Source organism: Leucopleurus acutus (genome assembly GCF_964270905.1).
Source record: "Leucopleurus acutus genome assembly, chromosome: 14".
Taxonomy (NCBI): Eukaryota; Metazoa; Chordata; class Mammalia; order Artiodactyla; family Delphinidae; genus Leucopleurus; species Leucopleurus acutus.
This window is the reverse complement of record NC_139156.1, coordinates 77,284,191-77,307,484: the sequence shown is the minus strand read 5'-3', so window position 1 is coordinate 77,307,484 and position 23,294 is coordinate 77,284,191. Positions and strand designations below refer to the sequence as shown.

Below are 23,294 nucleotides of genomic sequence, written 5' to 3'. Positions count from 1 at the left end.
CATATATTTGAAGGGCTTCTGAACTGCCACAACAAAACCCAAATCTAACAGAAAAGTGAACAAGGAATGTTTTCACAGAAAAAAGGAAGTACAGATATCGCCAAAGCATACGAAAAAGGTGCTCAAGTGCACTTATATGAAGAAAAATGCCAATTAAAACTGTAAATGAGACATCTCATTAGCATATTAATTGATAACTCTGTGTTGGGCCAGGTATGGGAAATAGGCAGGCAGTGTCATACCTTGCTGGTGGAAATATAAATGATTACCAGCTCTATAGACATTTGGCAATATTTGTCAAACTCTGAAACGTACCACCCCTGTGACCCAGTAATTGCATGTCTAGGAATTTATCCTACAGATGAAGGATATAGTACATGTATTAAATGTATAAGGTTATTCATTGCAGCATTGTTTGTAATAACAAAAGATAGTGAACAGAGAATTGGGTAAGACATGATGACATACTCAGTGAATGGAACACTTCAGACCTATTGAAAAATAAACCAGCTTTATATGAAGGACAGTAAGTCAAAGTCATATATCAAAGTTATATTGTAAAGTCAAGATAGCAAATTGTGGAGAACTCTTACACATAACCAATGCATAAAAGGAAAGCAGAAATAATGACACACACACACACACACACACACACACACACACACACAGCTGCTTTAGAATATGCATAGATTGTAGCAGGACATTCAGGAATTAGTAGCAATCAGTGCCTTTAGGGAAAGAAACAGGAATAGAAGGAAGGGATTGTAGAGACACTTACTTTTCAATATGTTCCTTTTTGTGTTTGAATTGAAACATTTAATTTTCAAATGTCCTACTCATGACTCAACAGTAAATAATTTACAACTAAGTAAGCTTTCCTTTTGCTTTAAAACAAAATACTTCTCTCTGCATTCGAGGTGGACTGTTATACCTCATGCCCAGCTGCTGTTAATGTTGGGTCGTTCTGGACATAGGGAAGGAATTGTTGCAGCTTATGTCTGGTTTTCTTTTCCAGGACTTTGTTGGCATTAGGATGTCATGTGGGTATATCAGATGAACACACTGAAGAAAAGGTGAAAAAAATGAAGCTGCCGAAGAAGTAAGTTGAATGTCTAAGTAATATTATATAGTCTGGGCCTTACTTTATTTAGTGTTACTGCTCCCAAAAAACTCTTGATGGAATCCTAGATGCCTTGCTTACACGTAAGCTATAAAATTCAGATTCAAAATTTAAGCTTGCTGTATTACACTAGAGGCTGCATCAAGGCCGTGGTGGGGTGAGAGTCCATCACAGTGCCCAGAGGGGAAACAAGCTCACAAAATATTTGGGAGTGTGTTACGAGTGTGTTATTTTTGTTTTGTGTGTGTGTGTGTGAACACGCATGCCCACATCCTAACTGATTGGATATGGTTTCCCACTTTCCACCAGAAGATGTATAATTTTATATATTTTTACAAAGAAAATGTATTTTAGGAGTAGTTATGCAGTCAGTGTTATCATTTCCACTTTAAGATGAGAAAACTGAGGCACTAGATGCTCTTGGAGTTATTTTGCCTGCTATGCTACAATTTCTGACCTTGTTTAACTTCTTAAAACTTCAGCTTTCTCATCTGCTAACAGGTATTAAGACGGGAAGTTTTAGGGATTAAATGAGTATAAGTGCTTAATAAATGATAACTGTTACATATTATTACTTTTTCTTTATTTAGTTTAGTAAGTATTCAAGCCACTCTTCCGAGGCCTGCATGGTGTAAATAGCAGTCCTGGACATGTGCTAAGTAATATCATGGAGATAAAAACAAAGTAGCCACTCCGTAATTTCTATCCGCCACCCCAGATAAACATAAAATTAAAGTAGAAACCATGTGCTTGCTATGCGAGCGCAAATTCTAGCAGGTCCTTTAGGCCACCGAACCTTTTTACTCAGGCCTTCCATTAAAAAATATGTATAACAGCATATCCTACAAGGTTATATATATAAAGTATAGGGCTAGTTTTGAGGCTCAAAACCATATATGCATAAAACATATGCACATATTTTTAGGGATATATGCTTATTTGATAAGACTATTTTTCTAAAGCAGTGGCATCATAATTCTGGATAGGAACTACCTTTGTTGGAGTATAGGCAGGTGTTGAAAGGGGAGGAGCACACAGATAAATACAAGGTGTTGGTAATGTTCTAATTTTACCATGGTGGTGGGTTAATGGAGTTCATTTCTTTAGAATGCTTTAAAGTATATTTTCTTGTGTGTATCCAAAAATAGTTACTTTTAAAAATAAAAATATGACAGGTATACATCCAGATATATCATTAATCTCAATAAATGGAAATCAGTGAAATTCTCCAGGTAAGATATAGTGATTGTCAGATTAGATTCAGAAAGATAACTCACGTTGTATACACCTCACAAAAATAAAACCCAGCTAAAGGAGACACATCAAGAAATTCAGAACGTGAAAAGTTGAAAAAACATGAGAACATGATGTTCCAAGTAATATTGTTCAGAAGGAAACTGCAGTTTCCTTTTTGTCAGTTGCCTCATATAAGACAAAATAGCTCTGAAAGCAAAATTAAGGAAAGAAGGATATGTATAAGGATCCAAAAAATAAGCATTATGCTAATACTCCTCATGTATGCACCAAGTCAAATGGCTTCGAAAAATCAAGAAAGCAAAATATTAATAGATTTTCCAAAATAAATAGACAAATGTAAAATCATAGTGGTAATTCCTAACACAACTCCCAGAAACTAATATGTGTAACAGATAAATATTAATGAAGAATAATAACAATTTAACCCCCTATAAGTTAAAAGCTTGACATATATAGAACACTGAACACATGGAACATTTATAAAACTCAACATCCTTTACAACATGAGGACGTTGATATTGTAAATATCATATTTATTGAATCACAGGAGGTAACAATCAAAAAATCATGTAAAGTCATGACATATTTAAAACTTTTAAAACATAGTTCTAAATAGCTTATAGGTCAAACATATCATTGTGAAAATTTAAAATACAAGAATGGCAAAGGCAAAGACTTCATATCAAAACATAAGAGTTGCATATTTAAAGCAATACTTGGAGAAAGCATGTTTTAGAAACCTAATAAGCAGGAAGAAAAATCTCTGAAAAGATTGAGAAAAGAAAAAAGAAATATTTCTTAGAGCAATTACAGGGATATTTTCAAGAGGGACCGCAAACTGTAACAAATTTATATAATTAACAAATTAGTTTCTAAGTTAAATGATATTGACAGTTGTATATAATATTATCAAAACTGACCCATGAAGAAAGAAAATGTTAATAGAGCTACAGCTATTAAAGGAATTGAATTAATAGTTTAAAATACACACACACATCCCAAACCACTTTTCTATTGATTTCCAGCAAATATTTAAGAATGGGTAATCTCAAATGAAAACGAAGCAGCACTTTACAACTTATTATCTGAGAATAAAATAAATAATAAAATAAAGCCCAGATGAGGGTAGTGTGAGGAAGGGAAATTGTAATCCAGCTTCACTTATGGGCATAGATACAAAAAAATGCTAAGTAAAATATTAGCAAACTTAGCAGTATATTATGGCCCAGCTAAATTTATTCCAGTAATAAAAAGATGGATTAATGTTAGAAAATATATTTATTCACACTAGAGTGAGGGAGAAAATTCATATGATCCTACCAATATATTTAGTAATAAATATTTCATAAAATGTTTTACTTACAAGCATATGAACTCTTAGCAAGCAATGATCTGAGAGAACCTTCTTAACCTGACAAAAGGCCAATAGCAACCAATGATCTATAAGGTAAAACCCCAAAGTTTTTCCCTTAGGATTCAGGAATAAGACATATAAACTACTATTACCTGATGTATTCAATATAGCCAATGCAATGAGACAAGAAAAAAATGATGAGTTTTGGAAAGGAAGAAAACATACTGTTGTCAATAGCAGGTAATGTTATTGCATTGAAAACTCAGGAGGAGCTGCAGTATTATTTGTTGACAATAAGTACAGCAGTATTGCTAGATCAATACCTTTAAAATCTCATTTAGAAGTGCAAGAAAAAAAAAACAAAAGAAAGAAAAATAAAGAAATCCCTAAGGTAGATGAGAAATCTAACCAAAGAGGTGCGAGACCTCTGTAGACTAAATGTTAAAATTGGATTTAAAGTCTTTAAAGACTATCTAAATAAATAGAGATAGATCATGATCACGGATGGTACAACAAATATATCAGTTCTCCCCCAATTAATCTTAGAATCAATACTATTCCAGTCATTCCGCCAACAGAGGTTTTGAAGCAGCTTGCTGAGCTATTCTAAAATATATGTGGAATTTCAAAGGTTCAAGAATATCTAGAAGTCTTTTACAAAAGAAGATAAACTTGCTCTGCTAGATATCAAGACTTATGATAAAACTATGGTAATGAAGGAAGTGTTACAATGGTATTGGGATAGACAAATGGAGACAGAGTTCCCAAATATATACATGCATATATACAAATTTGACCTATGCCAAAGGTCTTGTTATAGATAAGTGGGGAAATGAAAACTGTTCCATCAGTGGTATTCATATAATTGACTAGCAAAATAGAAAAAAGTTAGGTCTCTACCTTATGCTATACACAAACATTTGCAGGTTAATTCAAGACCCAATTGCACAAAACAGAAATACTTTTTGAAGACAAGTGGAATATCTTCATGACCATGAGGTGGAGAAGGACTTTTTAAATCAGAAAAAAACACAAAACACAAAAGAACACTCACTTCATTTAAGTCTTTGCTTAAATATAAACTCCTCTGAGAGGTCTTCCTTAAGCATTCTATCTATAATGCTCTGATCATTAACCTGCTTTATTTTTTCACTTGCACTTCTACAGCTGACGTTATTTATTCGTGTAGCTTTTGGGGCGCCTAAACTGAAATATGCACTCAATAAGAGGCCGGGGCTTTGTTTACTGCAAGGCCCCCAGTTTCTAAAATACCTAGTATAGGAGTGATGTCTGTAACATGACAGCATAAGATGTTCCTCCTTTTCATCCGCCTTTTATAAATGGGTGAATTAGATACCCGTACATGAATAAGAGTCCCTTTGTGGGGTTTCTGCAATTTGCAGCTGTAGCTCTCAGGGACCCAGGAGGAATCTTGCGCACCAGTGCATCTGGTAGGAGATAGAGAAACCTCCCTATAAGCTGCAGAACTAATGAAGCCAGTAAGGCTGCCTGGGCCCCTTTCCTGGCTGTGGGACCAGAATCCGGTGAGTGTGAATCAGGCAGGTACGCGCCCATGACAGACAACTTGCAGAAGTCCAGCCCTCCCAAAGAGAGATGCCAACACACCATTGGAGAAAAAAAGAACAAAGAAAACAAACAAATGAAAAAAGAAACCGGAGTTTGGTCACAGCGGAAGCAGTAGGAGAAACTTTTCCCAGCACCACCCCAACTCTAAGAAGGTGGTTATCTGGCTGATTTATGTGGCAGAGATATCTCTTCCTTGGAGAAAGAGGAGCATGAGAGCGCCCTACTGCCTTCGCTGGGTGGGACTTGGCTGGAGTCTCTCCACTGGCACCTGGAGTACTAAGGTGGGAGCTTGCAGCTAGGGGCTGGGAGGACTTTGAAATAGAAGTAGATAAGAATTTCAAATGGCCTTAAAGGGACTGCACTCAGCAGAAAGTCTACCCACATGCCTTTGGGAGTGCCACTCCCGGGATCTCCCTACCAGGACTGTGGGCACCCCTAACTCACCAAGTGCCAAACCCACACCTCCCTCCCAGTCTGCTGCCAGCTCCCTGTGCACACTTCTGGTCAAGGAGAGTGAGCTCCAGTAGACAGACCATGTGGATGGGCAAGGGAGAAACCACAAGCTTGAGCTATAGCGCCGCCTTCTGGAAAACAAAAGAGAGGCTTCTGATAGCCAGCCTGGTGAGTTATAAGAACCAGAAAAGACATGAAAGCTCAGTTAAGGTGCTTTCTGCTACTTCAAATGCAAAAAGCAGAAACACATGACTACAACCAGTATGGAAAAGTCAAGGGAATATGGCATCACAAAAAGACGATGGTAATTCTCCAGCAGCTGAGCTCAATGGCGTGGAATATTGCGATCTAACTGATAAAGAATTCAAAATAGTATTGAGAAATTCAGCGAGCCACAGGAAAACTCAGAAAGGCAATTTAGTGAAATCATAAATAAAATTAATGAATGGAAGGAGTACTCTAACAAAGAGAATGAAATTATAAAAAGAGCCAAACAGAAATACTGGAACTAAAGTATTCAACGAATGAGATGAGGAGTGTAACACGGAACATGTGTAGCAGAGCAGACCATGTAGAAGAAAGAGTAAATGACTTGGAGGATAGGAATCTAGAAATAATACAATTAGAAGAGGACGTGAAACTAAGATTTAAAAGAGTGATGAAAGCCTATAAGAGCTATCAGATTCTATCAGAAAAACAAATATCTGAATAATTGGGCTCCAGAAGGAGAGGAGAGGGAGAAGGGGGCAGGGACTTTGTTTAAAGAAATAATAGTTGAGAACTTCCCAGGCCTGGGGACAGACTTAGACGTACAACTCCATAAAGCTAAAAGAACACCCTATTATCTCAATGTAAAAAGACTTCCTCCAAGACACATTGTAATGAAACTGTCAAAAATCAGTGATAGGGCTTCTCTGGTGGCACACTGGTTGGGAACCCGCCTGCCAATGCAGGGGACACGGGTTCGAGCCCTGGTCCGGGAAGATCCCACATGCCGCGGAGCAACTAAGCCTGGGCGCCACAACTACTGAGCCTTCGAGCCACAACTACTGGGCCTGCGTGCCTAGAGCCCGTGCTCTGCAACAGGAGAGGCCACCGCAGTGAGAAGCCCACACACTGCAACGAAGAGCAGCCCCCGCTCGACGCAACTAAAGAAAGCCCGTGTGCAGCAACGAAGACCCAGTGCAGCCCTAAATAAATAAATACATAAATAAATTAATTTTAAAAAAATCAGTGATAAAGAAATTATCTTAAAGCACATCAGGGGAAAAAAGAAAGTAAGGCACAGAGGAACCCCATTAGGCTGTCAGCTGATTTCTCAGCAGGAACTCTACAGGCCAGGAGAGGGTAGAATGACATATTCAAAGTGTTGAAAGATTAAAATTGCCAGCCAAGAATAGTGTACGCAACAAAGTTACCTTTCAGATAAGAAGGAGAAATAAAGGCTTTCCCAGACAAAAGCTGAGGGAGTTCACCGCCGGTAGACCTGCCTTGCAAGAAATGCTGAAAGGAGTTCTTCCAGCTGGAATGAAAAGAAGCTGCTCAGCAACAGGACAACATACGAAAGCATACAATACACTGGAGATGGAGAAACACAGGCAGTTTGACCCAGAGAGTTGTAACTCCGCGTTAGGGGGGTGTGTTACGCACTCAACTATAGTATAAAAGTTAAAGGCAAAGAGTAGTAAAAAGAACTAGAGCTACTATAAATCATGAATGAATATACCACATAAAAAGAGGTAAGTTGTAACATCAGTAATATCAGTTGTAATATCAGTAATAGAAGTAATGAGTAAAAGATGGAGCCTTCACAGGCTTTCACAGATGAGTTGCGACAGCTGATAAGCCTAAAATGGATTGTTTCATCTCTACGATTTTTAATGTAATTTACAAAGTTACCACGAGGCAATAGTCTATAGAGAATGGATTCACAAAGACAAAGAAAGGGAAAACAACACACCAACATGGAAAATAATCAATTTACGGAAGTAGACGTAGAAGGAGAAAGAAACAATGGAAATACAAAGCAACCAGAGAGCCATTAATAAGATGGCATTAGTGTGCCCTTACATATCAATAATGACTCTAAATGTAAATGGATTGAATTCGCCATTGGAAAGGTATGGAGTGGTTAGGTGGATTAAAACACAAGACCCAACTGTATGCCGCCTACAAGAGACCCATTTCAGATTTAAGGATACGTGTAGACTCCAACTGTAATTAGAATGATGTGCTACATTCCCTATTTGAAAATAGGCAATCTGAGTTAGGTGTTTTTTGTTTTTGTTTTTTTTTTCCTGATAATACAGATCATTTCACTTAAAATCCTTAAAGACTTTTAAAAAATACGTGATTTATTGTAGCTCAGTTCTCCCTTTCTCCCTCTTCCTCCTCTAAACACACCAGCAGTCAGCTGAAAGGTACAGCACATAACTGTCTGTTCTTAAATTCATAAACCTTCCCACACTTGTAAAATTAAGCTCTTGACCCACTGCAGAGTTTGATGAGCAGAGTCCAGTTGCTACGGGAATAAAGAAGAATGCAACTGAAAAAGAATCCAGTCCCAGAGCTTGTGGTTCCTAGTATCTCATATCCCTGAGTAGCTGAGATTTTTTTAAAATGTAAAGGTTTAAATGAAAGTAAAATTCTTGTCTGAATACCAATGCCTTTTATTCAGACTTTCTGTTAGCACTTCTCTGCTGTTAAACCAAAACATAGGTCAGGAACTGGTTGCTTGTGTGTATCGCTGGGAAGTAAGAGGTAGTGTTGAATTGTGGAAGAGCATGTTCGAATCCTTTGAGAGGTATTTAAGCCTAGTGCTAAATTCCCTCGCTCCTGCACCACTTCTTTCCCCCTCATGGTGTGTAGCCACTGTAGTGATGGGAAGTGGTATCTCTCAAGCATATTGGAGCAGATAGAAGGTTAAGAATGATATTCTCAATGCTTATATGTATATGTAAATTTAAAATGGCTTTCGGAAATGAATGCTTAGAGGGATACCAAATGTGCAGACCCATATTTATACTGTGCATATAGACACAAACACGTGCACAAAATTCAGTGTATGTAAATATTTACCTAAATGAAAAATAGTGTCACAAATGCAGCTGGATTTTTTCCTGTGAGGATGAACACTGTGATTGTGAAGAAAAAAATATTTATATACGCTTTTTATGTGTAGTGAGTAAATTCCACAGACCACAAATTTTAAAATGTGCTTATATGTAATGTTCTTCATTTGCTCTCGTCGGACTTAATTTCATATTTAAACCCAATGGGCCTTGCAGCCAGAATACAGCTTGATAATGGAAACCTAATCCCTGTCTGTTCAGTACAAACTCCATTAAAATCACTGTTTTCTGTGTTTATTCTCACCTTTAAGTTTTGATTCAAAGGTCATCTTCTCCAAGCTGTCTTTCTCTACCTCTTTAAAATTGCACCCTATTTTAAATTGTACTTCCTCTCATGCTTCCTTTTCTACTTAATTTTTCCTCACGACACTTATATCCTCTGACATACTATTATTTTATGTTTATTTTGTTTATTGCCTGATTCCTCATCTAAACGTAATTTCTATAAAGATACAGATTGTTTGTCCATGTTATTCAGTGCTATTAGTTCCTAGAACAGGGCCTGAAATATTCGACTACAGAATGAATATTTGTTAAGTTTGAATTCAAGGTGTACCCCCGTCTTACTCCCAGGGCTATACGTCTGTTTTGGACACTCACCTGATGGGGAGGGGACATTGGATCGTTGGGCATTCTGTTTTGAGTTTGCTGTCAGGGGCTGAATTATATCAAAGAAAACTAGAGCCAGACAGAAGTTAAAGCCATAAAGGCAAATTTTATTCCAGAACTGTTGCAATAGTGGAAGAGAGACCTCAGTATTCACATACAGCAAGAACAAGTGGGGATTTGTAGCTCAGGACCAGAGTCGGGGACAGTGGATGGAAAATTACTAGGAGGAAGCATTAAGGAAAAGGGGGATTCTGGTAAAACCAACTTGATAGGGTTCTTGCTGAAGGCAGACCAGAGTGATAGGATATCAAAGGCGGGGGATGAAGAGTGGGGTCAGAGGTCACAGGTGGGGGATTTCCATTAACTTGACCTAGCAGGATTCTTGCTGAAACTGGACGAAGCAGAACAAGGACAGAGCCCAAGGTCAGAGGCCAGAAAGAGGGCTCAGAGGAGCCTGACTCAAGTTTGGCCAAAGGGAAGTCTTTGTTAGTTGTCTTCATTCGTCTCTGCTGGCATCTTGCGGATCTCGGGCGGCCTCAGCCTGCAGCAGCTCGAAGCAGGATTTCGATTCCTGGTCAGAGACTGAAGTCGGGCTGTGGCAGTGAGCGCTGAATCCTAACCACTAGACCAGCGGTCAGTGACAAGGCCCCTGGCCCATCAGCTTTGTAGAAATGAATTCCCTCAAAGAGATGGAAAGTAGTGAAACAGGTAAAATGTTTATTACGAGGAAAAAGGGTACGTGTGAATAGACTCCCACGGGCAGACGCAGAGAAAGAGTCCAGAGAAAGAGTCGTGCCCCCGTGGTAGTTTGAATCACTTATATGGGACATTTCTTCCGGGTTTGCTGTGGCCAATCATCTTGCTTTGCCTGGTTCTGAGTCTGTATTTGGTTCAACTCAGGGTCCTCCCCTGTGTGTGCGCGTGCGTCTCTTAGCCAACATGGATTCTAGCGAAGAGGCCTATGGGTATGTTGACATCACCTACCATGGGGTGGCGCGCCCTCCCTTTTTGACCTCCGAGGGGCCTGTCCGTGCATGTGTAGCTGAGAAGACCTCCTTAGCTTCGAGAATGAGGAAAATGTGGTCTCTCTACGTTTTTATCTGGGCAGGGCTCAGGTCCTCTGACTATCCTCCTTCTCTTGTCTTCATCTTGGAGTACCTGTCCACAGGGGACAGATTCCAGCTGCTCGGCCTGGGGCCCATCTATCTCCTGCCTCATTATGGGATGCGTGTTTTCCTGACTGATCTTTGGACCACACGCTGGGACCCTCCGCATCTCTTTTTGAGTCCTCCAAGTCCTTGCTCTGCTTTTAGCTTCACTCATGCCTCTTTAAGAGGAGGCTGGAACCCTGGGAATGCTCTCTCTGGCAACTTGGGGACTGCAGTGTCTTGGTGGAGGGAGGAGGGAAGGTTGCCTGACAGCCTACACTTGGTTTGTTGCCAAGTCTGTTTTCCTGAAACTGTGCTGCACAAGGGTTGAGGTGTGGGAGATTCTGGAACCTGGCCATTCTCCTGGGTCCAATCTGGTAAGCAAGACAGAAGTTCCCCTCAGCTCTGGATCTGTCTGGTCTCCATCTGGGCAGGGGGATGGAGAGCCCTGGCTTCCCTCCAGCTCTCCTCTCCTCCAGACTCTGGAACATTCAGCCTGTCTGGGGCTGGACAGACTGGACTCTTTATCTGGTCTCCTTTTATGTTCCGACACATCAGGGCCTTGCGCTTTTGGTATCCATAAGTAGAGCTTTTAATATCAGAAGGCCTTTCTCTAAAGACTGTTGTCTCTGCAGTGAATTTTCAAAGCCTATTTTAAAAATCCAAAAGCCAAGAATGGCTTTTTTTTGGTCTCTCTTGAAATGATCCTCTCTTGGTTTTGTTTCAAACAGGCTGTGAGGTACAGGAAGGCCTTGGGTTAAACAAGGCATTAGTGGTGGGGGACACACAGGGCATGTCATCATATTACACATTTATTTAAAAACAAAACGAAGAAATGCAGTAGAAGAAATAGATCCCTGCCCTTTTCCCTTCTAATTTCCACACTGAAATTATTCTCCTGTACTTGTTTTCTGGAGAAGGGTTTTTGAATATTCCCTATCTCCTTTCTGTGAGAATGTCAGCGCAGTATTCATTTTTGATAGATGCGCTTCCAGCAAAACTTGTTCTTAATGTCTCTGGTGTGCAGTCATCTGAGATTTTCCCCATTTGTTCCAAGGTACTTGAAGCGCTGATTTGGTTTTGAAATTTACGGCTAACATCCACTGAACTTGGACATAATCTTTTCATGTTTACCGTGCATCTTTCACAACGTAATGACTTCCAAGCTTCATTTAACCTGATTCATACTAAACAAGTAAGCTCGAGAGGTGGGAGAGGCTGGAAAAAAAGAAAAGGCTTGTTCCTTAGTGTTTTGGGTATCCTGCCACATTTTTGTTGCACCACTTAAATTGGCCCTTAAGTGATATTCTACCGAACACCTTTTTCAAAGGCTCATTTAGAATTCCTGCTTAGAAAAAAATGTGGGTCAGGTGGGAATGAAGCACAGAACTGAATTGCTGCTTCACATGGCAGTTCCTCGGTAGGGCCAAGGATTATCAACTTTTTGTTTACATCTTTGGTAATTGGATGCAAACGAAACTGGCAGTGTGCCAGGAGGGCTTTCTTTTTTTCAGGCAAAGACGTATTTAAAAAGAAATTTTACTGTAAGACAACTGACGCCCAGAGGGTTTATATAATTTGTTAATCTCACTTTTAAAATATTATTGCATTATTGGGCTTCCCTGGTGTTGCAGTGGTTGAGAGTCCGCCTGCCGATGCAGGGGACACGGGTTCGTGCCCGGGTCCGGGAAGATCCCACGTGACGCGGAGCGGCCGGACCCGTGAGCCATGGCCGCTGAGCCTGCGCGTCCGGAGCCTGTGCTCCGCAACGGGAGAGGCCACAGCAGTGAGAGGCCCGCGCACCGCAAAAAAAAAAAAAAATTATTGCATTATATACCACATCAAAATAAAACTAAGAGCTAATAAGTACAAAAGAACGTTGATGTTTTGGAAGTGAACGTATTGAACGTTTGTTTAATACCATATATTCCTCATAACCTAAATTTACAAAATGATTGTTAGCACTGCAACTTTGCATATTAAAGTAAGGGAAGTAAAAAACTACACCTACTAGGGAAATAGATGGCAGAAGAAAGAGATCTATTAGCTGATTGTGGCAGAATTTTCCCAGAAAGCTTGAGAAGGTAGACTGTAATACATAGATGTCTTTAATATGAGCTATATATATTTTGTATTAATGTAATTACTAATGACATACCTTTTCCCTATTATTTGGCCTACAGAATTCTACTTCCCAAGAATTGTTGTAGCAGTCTTTCCTTTATTACTTTTAAATCTCTGGAAATCAATCTGAAGCTTTACTTGGAACCATTTAGCTTCCAAGATTCACGTCAGTCACGTTTTATTCAAAAGCTTTGTTCTTTGTTCGTTTTCAATCACAAAAAGAAAATAGTTTATATTAGTAGTTAGTTGATCTTTATGTACCTAATTAACTTGTATTAATGAGATGAAATGGACATTATTTGCTGAAGTACATTTATGCGCTTTTTAAAAATCTGATTTTGGTATAATGATTTGATAGTTTGTCATGTCTCACATAAAGAAAAATGGTCTTGTAAATCCTCATTGATGCCACTGGTTAAAGCATTCATGATGTCATCATTTTTATCAACCTACTGAGGTTGAAGTCTATTAATTTCAAAGATATTTGTATTTTTACTATAGAAGATGAAGTGAAACCGTGTGGAAATAAGGTTCAGGTGAAATGGGAATTAGTAACTTTAATTTGGATGGGACTATTGACCATTTAAAAGAACCACTTTAAATTCTTTCTTGCACAGGGCTATGAAGAAAAGCAAGTAAAATGAATCGTAGTCTACATCTGAAAATGAGTGTGTACTAATTATTGTGTTATTTCAAATCAACAGATGCAAATGTGTCTCTGTAGGTTTTCCTTGTGATCACAAATTGAAGCAACATTAGTAGATATTCTGTATAGGAAGAGGAAAATTGAGAAACTAAAGAGAAATGCTTATGCCAATATTATCATATATACATATATATATACTCTAGACATATAGTAGAATGTGTACTTCTACTATAGATTAGTAAAACTTATCTATAATTTTTTATAGAAAATAACCCTCAAAAATTCCTCCCCATGCCATGTAAGACATGGCTGGCAAGTCTACCATTAGCATTGGTTGCAGGGGAAGGATCTTTCCTCTTTTAGAGGGTATATATCCCTCACTGAGGTAGCATAGGCTCTAGTCAACTATTCACAGATTAGCTTCCTAACTTGACCGTATGTGTATCCTCTGCGACAGGTAGGAGGAATTAGGACCACTGGAAAATGAGAGAAAAAAGAGAATTGTGTACTGTTATGCTACCGTGTGCTGGGTTATTGTGGGGAAAGTCAAGAGGAAGGTGAGAAATACAGGTGGGAAGATGGGAGAGTACAGAAGACCAAGTTGTTGTGTTTTTTTCCCCAATTGAAGTGTAGTTGATTTACAGTGTCCTGCCAATCTCTGCTGTACAGCAAAGTGACTCAGTTATACACATATATACATTCTTTTTTTGTATTTTTTTCCATTATGGTTTATCACAGGATATTGCGTGTAGTTCTCTGTGCTGTACAGTAGGACCTTGTTTATCTATTCTGTATATAATCATTTACATCTATTAACCAAAAACTCCCAACCCTCCCTCTCCCTCCCCCTCCCCCTTGGCAACCACAGTCTGTTCTCTGTGTCCACGATTCTGTTTCTGTTTTCGTAGATAGGTTCATTTGTGCCATATTTTAGATTGCACATATAAGTGATATCATATGGTACTTGTCTTTCTCTTTCTGACTTACTTCACTTAGTATGATAATCTCTAGTTGCATCCATGTTGCTGCAAATGGCATTATTTTATTTTTTTATGGCTGAGTAGTATTCCATTGTATATATGTACCACATCTTCTTTATCCATTCATCTGTTGAGGGACATTTAGGTTGTCTCCATGTTTTGGCTATTGTGAACAGTGGTGCTATGAACAAAGGGTTGCATGTATCTTTTTGAATTACAGTTTTGTCCAGGTATATGCCTGGAGTGGGATTGCTGGATCATATGGTAATTCTGTTTTTAGTTTTCTAAGGAACCTCCATACTGTTTTCCATAGTGAGTGTTCCAATTTATATTCCCACCAACAATATATAGGAGGGTTCCCTTTTCTCCACATTCTCTCCAACATTTGTTACTTGTAGACTTTTTACTGATGGCCATTCTGACCGGTATGAGGTGTAGTTTTGATTTGCATTTCTCTAATACTTAATGATGTTGAGCATCTTTTCATTTGCTTACTGGCCAGCTGTATGCAAAAGACCAAATTCTTTATCATTACCCCCAACCCTGCTTCTAGCAAATAATGTTAAACTTGGAAATTAGACGATGATGGCTTGATCACCTCTTGGTGCATTTGAAATGCATTGAGAGCTCTTTCTTGAAGAAATTATTTTCTGAGTGAGAACTTGTATATAGGCTGTGCTTACAGTTGACAGATTTGTCCATTTAAACATCAGAATCCTATAAAATACAGTGATTTGTGTGAGTGATTACAGAAATCCCATGTGGCTTCTTTATAGAAAAACAAAGAAAAAATATTGTTAATTACCCAAACATACAGAGTTCTGATTTAAAACAGAACAAAATTTCGTCAATAAATTTAGCTCGTGGATGTAAATGAAGTGACATAAGGTGGTAATTAGCCATAATTTTTGCACTTGCCGGGCCAATCTGATCTATTTAAACCAAACAAAATGTTCTCTAAAACTTTTGCCTGTAGATAAATCATTTATAAAATAGAAGATGCCTTATAATGAAGTAGGAGTATTTAAGGTAAAGTCAACTTTACTCAACCTTAAATTATTTATTGCTGTCATACATGGATTCCTTTAACAAATTTTTATTGAATATCTACCACGTATCAGGCACTATTCTAGGAGCAAAGCAGTTCAGCTCCCTGCTGTTAAGGAGCTTACCTTGTAATCAGGCTAGCCATAGCCCAGAATAATTAGAAGAAGAAAGATGATATATAGTTTCTTAAAGACCATTTTCTCATGCTCTGATAATTTCTTAAACTTAGCTTAATTATCTGGTGAATTTTCTTTACTTTGTTTGCACCAAAGGAGAATCTTTGAGATGAAGATGGATATCTCTTTATATTCATTCTGTAAATAAAGTTAATTCTTTCAAAAACTGTAGACTGAAAGGCTGCTCTCTGCCAGGTACTCTTTTAAGTATAATGACAATTAGAAAAATGGATCAGAAGCAGATCCTGACCTCAAAACATAGTTGATTGTAGGGGACACAACAATGACAGAGAATGAAAGAGAAGCAACTGTACAACAGACTTTGTGCCAGTCTCTCTAGTTAAATAGATGAGACAGCTCTGTGTGTGTGTGTGTGTGTGTGTGTTTGTAGCAGAGCAGTCCTATTGCCCTAATATATGTCTGTTGAAAACCTTTTATTTTCAATTTTATATTTCTCCCAAGAGGTTAAAACTTACACTTATTTTAATACTTTTCCTCTCCGGCTCAGAGTGTGGAAATAGTCTCTGGTATGAGTTCCCTAAAATCCAGGCCTTAATCACATTTTAGATGATTATATGCCTGGTATTTCCTAGTGTCTGTCTTATCATGAGGCTTCCTAAATTATGTAACTAGGAATAGCAGTAGGGAAATAATGTATAAATGCATTAAACTTCCCCTGTAGAATAATGAATAGCTAGTATCTGAAAGCATATGCAGATTGATGAAATAAATATTACTTTAATATGACATGTAAATGTTGAAGAAAAATGAGGACTTAACAGGAAGAGAAATTTATCAGATGTTTTAATTACCGATACTTTGATTTATCCTGTAAAAAAAGCATCAGCTGTTTGGAACACAAACAAAGATAAGTCCTTCTCAACTTTGAGAGACAGGTGTTGCCTCGTTTCTGTTTTATTGGTGTGAAAATGAAAACATAAAGTTCGTGTGGCCTTTGCACCAGATGAGTTTTTAGCTTAAGTGCAAGGGGCTCAGGCTTGCTGGACACATTACCACTGGTCACCCCTGTGGTTTATGGAACAATAAGAATTAGGAACAATTGGACTTAACAGGCTGTTATAGGGATTTTTCAACCTTGACTTTTCTGGACAGGCCCATTATATATTTCTTTGGCTCTGCTTTGTAGTTACCAGCTGACAAGTGGATACAAGCCTGCCCCGATGGACCTGAGCTTTATCAAGCTCACCCCATCTCAGGAAGCGATGGTGGACAAGTTGGCGGAAAATGCTCATAACGTGTGGGCCCGGGATCGAATCCGGCAGGGCTGGACCTATGGCATCCAACAGGTACGTGGGAATTTAGCTCTACAGCACGTACTCTGAGATTGATTTAAGTGGGAATTAGTATAATTTGTAACAGGAGAGATTAAGTAATGACCATTGTAAAACTCACATCGTATAGATATCTTTAATGTACATATGCACAGAAACGCCTGATTCAAGAAGTCAGGCCACCCCAAGTCTTGTTGTTGTCATGAGGGGCCCAGTGAATATTACCAGACCAGTGATTTATAACGTGGTTTTGTGGCATTTCTCTCTCTGAGATTGTATTTTAGGAGAAGCTTTTGAAATACGAGAAGTTCGAGATAAACTAATAATAGAAGGGGTCCACAATTCCTTATTTGTTTGTGTATTTATTTATTTATTTATTTATTTTTGGCTGTGTTGGGTCTTTGTTGCTGCGCGCGGGCTTTCTCTAGTTGCAGCGAGCGGGGTCTACTCTTTGTTGCGGTGCACGGGCTTCTCATTGCAGTGGCTTCTCTTGTTGCGGAGCATGGGCTCTAGGCCCATGGGCTTCAGTAGTTGTTACACGCGGGCTCAGTAGTTGTGGCTCGCGGGCTCTAGAGCGCAGGCTCGGTAGTTGTGGCGCACGGGCTTAGCTGCTCCGCAGCATGTGGGATCTTCCTGGACCAGTGCTCGAACCCGTGTCCCCTGCATTGGCAGGCGGATTCTTAACCACTGCGCCACTAGGGAAGTCCCACAGTTCCTTATTTAACACCCTTGGGACCAGATGAATTTCAGAATCCAGCTATTTCTTGGTTTTCAGAATGGTGATACATTGATCATGTTACACAGTGCCCTCAGCAGGGCAGCAGACTATATATAAATTATTCTTTGTTCAGCAATGTAGGCTGATGATACCAAGAGGGGTAAGTAAAGATTATCCACCGCCTTGCATCAATTCAGATCATTTTTGTCACCAACAGAGTTTTTGTTAAACTTAGTATAAAACCGACTTTTCTGAGTTTTCTGGATTTCAGAATCATGGATTTCTATTAATGGTTGCACTCACAGGAAGAACTAGCAGTCATTGGGTCTGTATTGAGATGGCAAAGCAGAGCAAATTTAGCCTTGCCTCTTAGTGCCTGTGTGACCTTGGGAAAGCTACTTAAATTAATGTTCTCTGTGCCACTGTTTTCCTCCTCGCTGAATTTTTAAACTTCATTATATAACTTATGTATAAGAAAGGCTACAGCAGTGCATTTCACCTAACAAATCATATAGAATAGTTTGTTGTTATTGTAAGATGCCAGAGTCACTATGCCTCGAGTTTTACATCTATTTTCTTCTTTAACTCTTGCGACAGTTCCATGAAGGATGAACAGTTTTTATTGCCAATTCACATATGATGTACAGGGAGCTTGAGAACAATTTGTCCAGCACTCCCAGATGGCAGAACCAGGTTGGAATCAAGCCTTTTGACTCCAGAGCCCAAATTCTTCTCTTATCACAGTGATCCTTGCCAGCTCATGGTGGGCAGTGCCTTTACTTAAACATTTTTAGGAATAAACTGGATTATTACTTATAAGCTTAGGCCATGGTTCAGGATAAAGGCTACCTGTTGGTTTGAAAAATATGTTTCCAAAATTCTTCTTAACCGGTGACTTTTGTCATTTGCAAGGCTAAAGAAAACTCAGGTAGCCTTGATTTACTTCATAAAATAAGCTATTTTTATATTGAATTAAACTGGTTGTAACTGATGAGATTGTCAGTACTCAGTCCACTTGAGCATAGTGTGTGTGTGCGTGTGCGTGTGTGCGTGTGTGTGTGTATGAACCTGAACCATATACCACAGGGGGATAAGGGGTCACATTTGCTCTCTGCCAAAGGAGCGCTCCCTTGCCTTGCGGCCCGCATGACTCTGTGGGACAAACCAGAACCCCCCGCTGTCTGCCTCTGCCTTGTGCATGAGGGTCCTCCTCATAAAAACACAGGGCTCTATCTGATCTGGCCAGAGCTGTCCTTGGAACCGTTTCCCGTCCCCTCCCCCAGTTCCCACTCCATCCCTCCACCCCCTTCCCCACTGACAGAGCACACATTTGCTGGGTTGTCTGAAGGAGCGGTGTCTTTAATTTTTCATCACCCTCTCCTTAACATAGTCTGGTTCACAACTAGGTCGTAAACTCCTTGCCGGCAGGCATTTGCTTGAGGTCCCTCTTCTCTGCCTCTCCAGCACACCTGATTTCAAGCGCTTGTGTACGTGGAAACCCCAGGGCAGCTCCTTTTCACAGTCACATTCCCAGGACACCGTTTCCAGAGAGTGTGGTTCATCGGAGGCCTCTTAATTTCTCTACACGAAAAGTTGCGGGGCAGCAGCCAGTGTTGAAAGGGAGGGGTGCTGGGTAATGTGTCTTGAAGCTGCACTGGCAGTGCAGGCACTCTGTTTACGCTGCTTGTGTGTTTGGGGGTGGCTTCGGTGTGGGGTTCCCCATCAAGCAACCCAGATGATTTGGACACCAGGTGTCAGTAGATGGTCGTGTAGTCAGGATGAGGTATTTACTACAGATTTGCTAGAGAGGGGGAAGAAGAAATTAGGAAACAGTTTTCTTTGCTCTTCCCCGGCGAGAACAAACCCTGTCCACCACATACCATTTTTTTTTTTTTTTTTTTGGAGAAGGTTTGGGAATATCCACAGCCTCTTAGTTCTTCATGCTAAGGTAAATTGAGAATCGAGTATGCCTCCTAAAATACGGAAAGTTGGAGAAAACCTGCAGCAGTGAGTGAGTGGAAAGAAGTAACTTCTTAAATGTTAGAGCCCTAAAGACTCGCAGCCCATGGGAGGCATCTCCACCTCCCATGAGATTAAGTTTTGTACTTACTCGCACATTAGGTATCCTTTTCCAAGGTCGTAAGGTAGCCTGTCTTCTTGCTTGGTCAACACCATTTTAATCGCGTTTTAAACTTGGGGCCTCTTTTGTAAAATACGAATTGTGAGGTTTGTAGCTATTTCAGTATTCCTGGCATTACCTGCTTTCCCCAGTTGATGGAATCAACTTAATGTATATTTTCCAAGCTATTTGAGGTCATGGGATGGCCGCCCATGCACTGAGTTTTCTCTGAAGAAGGCACAGCAGCCTGGTGTTGTCCTTTGGCTCAAAAATCAGGTGTCCGGTAATAATTAGGCTCTTCTTGTAACAAAGACCTGTCAGTCAACTTGGCAAGGAAATGGTAGGTTCTCTTACGTTAGCCCACTGCCTTGTGACCAGGGCAGATGGAAGATGATTACTGAGATCCTTCAAGTTGGCTTTTGTTACTGCTGTTATTTTTACGTTTTCTTCTCATGGAGAGGGCCCATTTAAATTGATGCAGTTACTCACTTGATTACATCTTTCATACTGATAGTATTGCAGTAACTCCTGCAGCCTGGGAAGACAAAGGGAAGGTAGAAGGCACGGTATCTACCTTCATATGCTTTATATTTTGACGTATTTGGTGGCTGTCTCACTGCCAAATGCTGTTGGTCACTCTTTGATGATCATGCACCTTTTTTGCCTTCCTGTAGGATGTAAAGAACAGAAGAAACCCTCGCCTGGTTCCCTATGCCCTTCTAGATGACCGGACTAAGAAATCCAACAAGGACAGCCTCCGTGAGGCCGTGCGCACGCTGCTGGGGTATGGCTACACCCTGGAGGCGCCCGATCAAGATCATGGTATTTTCATTTCGCTTTCTTCTCCTCTTGTTGCAAAATCACGTAGTAAGTTCTTTAAAGCCAAATGCATGAATAAAAAGGGGGAGTGCGAGATAGACTCCTTCAGTCCAAGTATGTAATTTAGGCCAGGAGTTTAGAGCATTTTTTGTCCTGAAGGACACTTGGAGGATTAGCTCATCTTTCAGCAGAGTGGCTCCGGGCCGCACTGATTCCGCCGGGGGAAGAAGTGGGTTTACCTTCTCGAAGAGTCTGAGGGAGCAGTTAACTCCGTGATTCCGATACTGCCCCTCACTCCCACCTACCCCACCAGCCCTGCTTCAGAAGAGCTGGTTTTAGTTGTTTATGGGAGTAAACCTATAGTGGGAGCTAGTGTTTTCTAAACCTTCATTGTTTAGACTCTTACATATAGGCCATAGTAATTAATTAGTGCAATATTTTGCTTTAAGGAAAACACTCTAGAATAGGCACTCAATAAATATGTGTTGAATAAATGGATTTTTAAAGGGTCTATGAAGAACGTATTTCCTTTGAATAATACCTTTTAAGAATATGGTTTAAGATGGTTAACTCCTTAATCCTTTGCTCCTGTACTTTGAGTTGGTGTTAATAATATCCATATTTTAAAGTTGCCAAAAATGACATGAGCGCTGCGTGTTTCATTGTAGTGCCTGTATTTTTTGATAGAAAGTTTTAAAAATCTATGTCAGATATTCTCTAATGACTAATATTTTCAGTGTAGTATCTGTGTATAGGAATTCAATCTTAAATAGTAATGATAGGTAATATTTATATAGTGCTTATCATGTGTAACAAGTGTTTAGAAGACCTTTGCAATTATTGTTTAATCCTCACAGTAACTCTATGAGGATGGTCTGTGTACTATGCTCATTTTACAGATAAGGAAACAAATTCAGATACTTCCGTGTCTTCCCATTTACTAAATGGTAGAGGCAGGATCCCAGCCCCAGATGTCAGTCCTTTGAGTTGAGTCAGTATGTAGTTAGCATCTGGACAGTTCACTGTAGTTACTGAATCCTTATATTTGCTACAAATAAAATTAGATACCCATTTAATAACAATAATGTTCATAATCATAATGTAACTTCTTACAATGTAACGTATCTTGAAGTCCGCTTTACAGCAACAATACTTGGTAGATCTTATTAGGAAGCATATACTGCTAGATATGCAAGATACAGAAAATATCCCTGCCTTAACGGGTGTGCAGTCCACACGGCCCCTGGGATGGGTAAACAATAAAACCCTGCCAAGTCAAGACACAACAATTGGGAAGAGTTCTACAGCTGTCTGGTACAGAATAAGCCCTCAACGCGAATGGTTCTTTTTAAAATATTTTTAAAATGAGGTATAATATTTATATAATAGAAGGCACAGATCTTCAGTTCAATTTGGTAAATTTTGACAGTTGTATACACGAGAGAAACCACCACCCAAACGAACATGGGGACCATTTTCTTCATCACAGGAAGTTCCCTCTGCCCCCGAAAAGTAACCATTTTCTAAATTCTATCATCACAGATTAATTTTGCCTCTTCTTATACTCTGCATAAATGTAATCACTATATCTATATATATATATATATATATTTTTTTTTTTTTTTTTGCGGTACGCGGGCCTCTCACTGCTGTGGCCTCTCCCGTTGCGGAGCACAGGCTCCGGACGCGCAGGCCCAGCGGCCATGGCTCACGGACCCAGACGCTCCGCGGCATGTGGGATTCTCCCGGACCGGGGCACGAACCCGCGTCCCCTGCATCGGCAGGCGGACTCCCGACCACTGCGCCACCGGGGAAGCCCCACTATATATTTTTTAAAAATCTTTATTGGAGTATAATTGCTTTACAATGTTGTGTTAGTTTCTCCTGTACAACAAAGTGAATCAGCTGTACGTATACACATGTCCACTCCTTCTAGAGCCTCCCTCCCACCCTCCCTATCCCACCCCTCTAGGTGGTCACAAAGCACCGAGCTGATCTCCCTGTGCTATGCAGCTGCTTCCCACTAGCTATCTATTTTACACTTGGTAGTGTATATATGTCAATGCTACTCTCTCACTTTGTCTCAGCTTCCCCTTCCCCTCCCCCACCCACCGTGTCCACAAGTATGTTCTCTTCGTCTGAGTCTTTTATTCCTGCCCTGTCATTTGGTTCATCAGTACCATTTTTCTAGATTCCGTATATATGCATTAATATACGGTATTTGTTTTTCTCTTTCTGACTGACTTCACTCTGTATGATAGACTCTAGGTTCACCCACATCACTACAAATGACTCAATTTCATTCTTTTTTATGGCTGAGTAATATTCCATTGTATGTATATGTACCACATCTTCTTTAGCCATTCATCTGTCGATGGACATTTAGGTTGCTTCTGTGACCTGGCTATTGTAAATAGTGCTGCAGTGAACATTGGGGTACATGTATCTTTTTGAATTATGGTTTTCTCAGGCTATATGCCCAGTAGTGGGATTGCTGGGTCATATGGTAGTTCTGTTGTTAGTTTTCTAAGGAACCTCCATAATGTTCTCCATAGTGGCTGTATCAGTTTACATTCCCACCAACAGTAATGACTATATTTTTTATCTAACTTCTTTTGCTCAACATACTGTTTTTGTTTATTTTATTTTATGTATTTATTTATTTATTTTGGCTGTGTCGGGTCTTAGTTGCGGAACGTGCGATCTTTCATTGC

At 39.7% G+C, this 23,294-nt stretch overlaps 1 protein-coding gene across 2 annotated transcripts in view; it reads left to right on the top strand.

Annotated features, from left to right (window-relative positions):
• Positions 1 to 23,294, top strand: part of RYR2 (ryanodine receptor 2) — a gene marked incomplete at both ends in the record, with an annotated part of 711,173 nt that overhangs the window by 416,499 nt on the left and 271,380 nt on the right. For both annotated transcript variants that reach the window (XM_082854592.1, XM_082854593.1), the window contains 3 exons: positions 1,016 to 1,099; positions 16,780 to 16,939; positions 20,436 to 20,583. In XM_082854592.1, coding sequence (XP_082710718.1) covers positions 1,016 to 1,099; positions 16,780 to 16,939; positions 20,436 to 20,583 — 392 coding nt within the window. The remainder of the gene's footprint in view (positions 1 to 1,015; positions 1,100 to 16,779; positions 16,940 to 20,435; positions 20,584 to 23,294) is intronic.